This window comes from Camelina sativa, chromosome 5, assembly GCF_000633955.1.
Source record: "Camelina sativa cultivar DH55 chromosome 5, Cs, whole genome shotgun sequence".
Classification (NCBI taxonomy): domain Eukaryota; kingdom Viridiplantae; phylum Streptophyta; class Magnoliopsida; order Brassicales; family Brassicaceae; genus Camelina; species Camelina sativa.
This window is the reverse complement of record NC_025689.1, coordinates 20,388,630-20,394,185: the sequence shown is the minus strand read 5'-3', so window position 1 is coordinate 20,394,185 and position 5,556 is coordinate 20,388,630. Positions and strand designations below refer to the sequence as shown.

Below are 5,556 nucleotides of genomic sequence, written 5' to 3'. Positions count from 1 at the left end.
ATCGTTGCCCATCTGAGTGTGTTTTGTGACAATTAGGATCGTTTATCCACTTGTTCACTACTGATCTCGATTCTTCTGCTGCTTGTCTGTGATTGAGTTTAAGGTACCAGCTCGACCACCAACTCGACCGAGTGAGTGATCGAGTACTTGCTCGAGTCAGAAGCTGGATACAAATATACATCACTTCCGAGTCGACTCGACCATCCACTCGAGCCTGTGCTCGACTGAGTGCCTGTCCGAGTCCATCATCATGTTTCGCACCAGTATGTTCCCTTCTGTACCATGGCAACATCAACCCGGATTCCAGGCTCAATGGTGTCACCCTCCAACTTTCCAGACCTCACAAGCCCAAGAACCTGACTTAAAAGCTATGATGCAACAATTTTTACTTGGGCAAGCAACTAGGCAGATAGAGGTAGCAAAGCAGTTTTCTGAGCTGAACCAAATGTTGAATTCTTATTCTCCTCACCTGAACTCAAAGGTCACGTACATGGAGAGCTCCATTGCTTCTACTTCAGCTCTTAAGCCAAACCAACTTCCAGAAAAATCTATTCAAAACCCATGGGAGTTCACTGCTAAGGCCATTCATATCTATGAAGAAGAAGTCACTGAGGACAGTGAAGTCCAGGCTGGGGGATTCATCAGTTATTGAAGCCCAGAGTGAAGTTTTTGCGAAAAAAATGAATCTGGCAGTGCACTCGACCCACCACTCGAACACACACACGATCGAGTGACTGATCGAGTGGTTGATCGAGTTGATTTCCCTGAAGCTGTTAAGCCTGCTAAGTATATTCCTCCTGCCTACAAACGACCTCTGCCTTTCCCAAGACGTTTCAAGGCACAAAAGCTGAGGGAACTCAGGGAAATTATTGAGAAAAGGGAAGAGTTGGCTTTGCAACAAGAGAAGGAAGCCATGGCTTTACAAGAAAATGAAGCACTAGAGAAGAAAGAGGTGATGGCCATTCAACAAGAGGTTGTCATTGAGAAGAAAGAGGAAGATAGAGGACCTCCTTTGGAAAAATATGCTCAACATCCTTTCCTCAAGGAAATGCTTCTTGAATTATCGAAGCAAAAAGCTCAAGAACAAGACATGAAGGACTTGAAAGAGGTTGGGAAAGCTATTATCCCAACAAAACTCGAAGATCCAGGGTCATTTAACCTACCTTGTTCCATCAGCTATATGCACTTCAACAAGTGTCTATGTGACTTGGGAGCTTCAGTGAGTATAATGCCATACTCAGTTGCTGAGAAGTTGGGGTATGAACATTTTAAGCCCAGCAATCTCTATATTGGTTTAGCAGATGGATCAAGGAAGGATGTGGTTGGAGTAATTGAAACCTTTATGGTCAAAATAAGAGAGGATATGCTTCCAACTGATTTTGTGATCATGAATATGGATCAAGAGCCAGAAGATCCTCTCATCTTGGGGAGACCATTCTTAGCCACAGCTGGGGCTGTAATTGATGTCAAGATGGGAACCATCAAGCTCCACCTAATTGAAGACCTCACTATGAAGTTTGACATCAAGGATTCAACATATCAACCTACTATTGAAGGTCATCACTTTGTGATAAAGAAAAAAGCTAGTTATGAAGATTCTAAGAATGAAGAGGACCCTAGGACTAAAGACAAGACAATGGAAGAGCTTAAGGATTGAGTTCAATGGTTGACTGGCTTAGTGGAGGAACTTCAAGTTCAGCTCAACAAAAGGTCTTTGAAGAAGGAACAAAGTTCAAGTGTTAAAATAGGTAGTGATCAAGGAACAACACCAAGGTTATCAAGTAGAACCAGGGGGGATTTCATCACCTCCTTGGTATCTAGACCAAGCCTAAGAAGGCAACCAAAGTCAAGCTTAGTGACTTTAAACAAGCTCACTAGGGAGGAAGTCCCTTAGGTATCTTTGTCTTTATTTCTTAGGAGTTTTTGGTATTTTAATATTTGTTTTGGTGTTTTCGTGGTCAGGGAAGCAAGGGAGTCCAGATAGGAGAAGAAAAGAAGACTCGGCAACCAACTCGACCCCCCCTCCCACTCGACCACGTACTCGACCGAGTCCCAGTCGATTGCCATTGTCGAGTTGCCCCAATCACCTTCTCCAAGTCAGCAACAAGACCCCAACTACACTTATGAGAGCATGAATGAGGATGTGGACATATTCTTCCACAATCCTTGAGGTACCACTATCACCTTCACTTGTAAATACCATTGCCTTTCATTTTGTGTTTTGTTTTCTAGTCTTGAATCCTCTTACATATTTCTTTCACACAGAGGACTGTGTGATTTAAGTTTGGGGGAGGGTTTGAGATAGCATTTGACATTGTGTTTTGTTTTTTTATTTCAAATTTTTAGCATCATCATGTTAGTATTTGCATAGCATCTAAGGCATAGAAAAACCCTAAAATTTTGAAAATTTTTGCAAAAATCTTTATAAAAAAAGAGTGTTCATGTAGTTTGCATTGCATATTAGGATCTTGTTTAGCATGTTTCATGTAGGACTGTATAATATTTGCATTAGGGATCTATGATGAGTTTTGCCTTGTTAGCTTGCTAGATTCACCAAACTAGGATCAATGCCCAAGTTAATAGTACTTTGATGCTACTTGAGTGGTTAGAAGCATAAGATTGAACCAAGCCTTGAATTCCTGCATTGCATTTGGTCTAAATTGAAGCATGTTGTGATTTGATGTCATTTCCTACTTATAAGAACCTAATATTGACTTACAATTATCAATGTGTGCATTGCTTTAAACTCATGGATACTGAAACAAGGTTTTTATGTGGTGATGGATTGATGATGAATGTATGCAATGGTGAGATATGAATGAATGGATGGTAAGGTGTTTCAATTCCCCTTACGCAGTTGCAGTATAAGAGGTGTCAATCCTATCTGAGTGTTTGTGAACAATCAAGATATGCATATGAATCTAAGTCAAGCCAGATGTAAAGGATGTTTGTCACTAACAATCCTATGATGAAAATGTAAAGTGCAGAAAGTAAAACTACAAGAACTAGATGCTGAATGTAAATGGAACAGAATGATTATAGCAGTTATGAAGCTAGAACAGAAATAGAAACTACTATAAGGCAAGTATTGAACTAATGCAAAGCAAGTAATGAACAGAATACTAAATGAATGCAACAGAAATGAAACAGGAATTGAGACAGGACAACTACAAAGCATAAACCAATGTTCTGGGGATGAACTCGAGCAAGCACTCGATCGAGTGTAGATCGAGTGCAGGGCCGAACTGGACAAATACGCAAAAACAGAGCAACACAAGAAAAACAGAGCAATACCAAAACGAATCAAACAACGATCAAACAACAGGATTTAAGCTAAGAAATCAATAAACAAGGAAGGCCTTGAGGAGGGATTCATGGGCTGGAATAATGATTGAGGTTATCTAACTTGGTCAACAACTCTCAAGCAAACTTTGAGCTAATCTCTAGACATATAAATCTAAGACAAGTTTAATCCACTCTCATGGCAAGAAACAATCAAACCTCTACATTTCTAGACTTGTTCTCACATAGTAAAGAATCTACACAAGCAGGCATTAAGCAATACATCTCATACAAAACAAGACCTCTAATCTCTTAGCAAGCCTAATGGTAAGCTCTAGATCTAGCCTTATCTATGCTTCTTAAACATTGGTGTGATGCTAAGATGCTTGAAATCAAACCCTACCTTCTCAGATATAGGATCAGCATTAAGAACATCTAGCCTAGAAGAGATCTACAACAATCAAGCTTGACCAAATCAAACAAATCTCATACACAATCCAGCCTAACCCATCCTCAAGATCCTAAGCATTACTCACAAGAACACATGATGAACATCCAAATCATAAACCAAGAAAATACTGAAACTTGCATTATATGAAAGATAAAACAGAGATCTACAATATTTAAGAAGAAATGAAACTCGAATTCTTAATATTCTGAAAGTTATGAATCCAACAAAATACAAGAATCTAGTCTTTTTCTCTCAAGGAAGTACAAGATCTAAAAGTAAAAGTGCAAAAGGAATAATTCCCAAAAGGGTAAATACTAGGTCTAGAGAATATCTAAAAGCTGGACTTTTTTGGTGGCTGCAGGTACAAGGCTTTATATAGGAGAGGAGGTGGAAGCCCTAAAAATACTAAAAGACAAAATAGTCAACCGCTCGGTCAACTCGACCCTGTGCTCGGTCGAGTGACAGGTCGAGTTGGCTTCTCTCGTGCATCCTCCACTTGGTCGAGTCCCTCTCTGCACACGGTCGAGTGTCTAGTCGAGTGGGCGGTTGAGTGGGACTCCAGACCTTGTTGTTTCAGCCTTAACTCTCTTGCTTTCCCTTCATGATTGCTTCACTTCTCTTCAGCATTGCTTCCATGCTCCTTAAGCTCCAAAATCACCTGTTTATGCATGAAAAGATGCAAATGCAATGCAACTAAACTCTAATGCATGATTGGTCCTAAAGCTATGCAATAATGGTCAAAATGGATAGCAAAAGATGCAAAAGATGTGAATATACTAAAGGAAAACAAGGTAAAATATATGAACATCAACACCCCCAAACTTAGTCTTTGCTTGCCATCAAGCAAATAATCAAGACATAAGAAGGTAGGTGAGGTTTGAAAGTGGGATCTCAGCTCCTAAAGCTTGCAAATAGACCATCTAGAATCAATGTCCAAGTTAGTAATACTAGGATGCAAGTTGAATGAGTTGTACTTAAATATTTTAGACAAGCATATCACAACCTTTATTGATTTGAGCCTTAGATATCCACATGCATTCAAATCAACCATTTCCTCTAACATTCATTAAAGAAGAACATGAATCAATTCTATGCAATGCTTAAACTCATTTGGCTTGGAGATAAAGGTTTTGAGACAATGATGGTCTCTATTTAGAGTGGGGCTTATCAATATCAAGCTTCTCTCATGAAAATGGATTGAGCTTTCGAAGAATGCTAAAGGTAAGAACACCTAGACACATACAAGAATAAAACCTTGTCTACCCAAAGGCACCCAAAGTGTTTATCCTAGCAATCTAAACCCAAATGATCATAGTGCTACCCTTTAACTTCTTCTTTTCTCTTTCACCCTTTTCTCTTTTGGTTTTCAAGTCTTAGGAGATGTTTCTTATTTAATCTTTCTAGTGGGATGGGGGATTCTTACTTATTTGCTATGGTTCTTTTCTCTTCTTATTCTTAAGACATGCAAGCTTTTTGCTAGACTTTTCTTTTCTTTCTTTTACTTTCTTTAGCTAGAACCATTTTCAACAATTTTTACTTCCCATCCTTTCACTAGACTTTGCTTAAACACAATCTCCTCTTAAAGACTCTACCCTTTTTCTTTCTCTTTTTCCTCTTTTCTTTTCTTTTTCAAATCAACCAAGTCCCAAACCCAAAAGTCAAACAACCTAGTCCTATCTAGTTTGAAAAATGCAAACTAGAACTACACAAGGTCTTACTCTTGTCAGTTCAAACCTAACACATTATACCAAGCTCAATCCCAAAAATAGGCCTCACACACACAAGAATAAACATGGCTTGAAAGAAGGGTTGGTTAAGGGTAG

At 39.1% G+C, this 5,556-nt stretch overlaps 1 protein-coding gene across 1 annotated transcript; it reads left to right on the top strand.

The window, feature by feature from the left end:
* LOC104789429 lies at nucleotides 914-1,657 on the top strand. Its single transcript, XM_010515127.1, has one exon. The coding sequence runs from the start codon at nucleotides 914-916 to the stop codon at nucleotides 1,655-1,657; it is 744 nt and encodes a 247-aa protein (XP_010513429.1).

Coding starts and splice junctions, on each gene's coding strand:
- LOC104789429 (XM_010515127.1), top strand. CDS start 914: ATGGCTTTACAAGAAAATGAAGCACTAGAGAAGAAAGAGGTGATGGCC.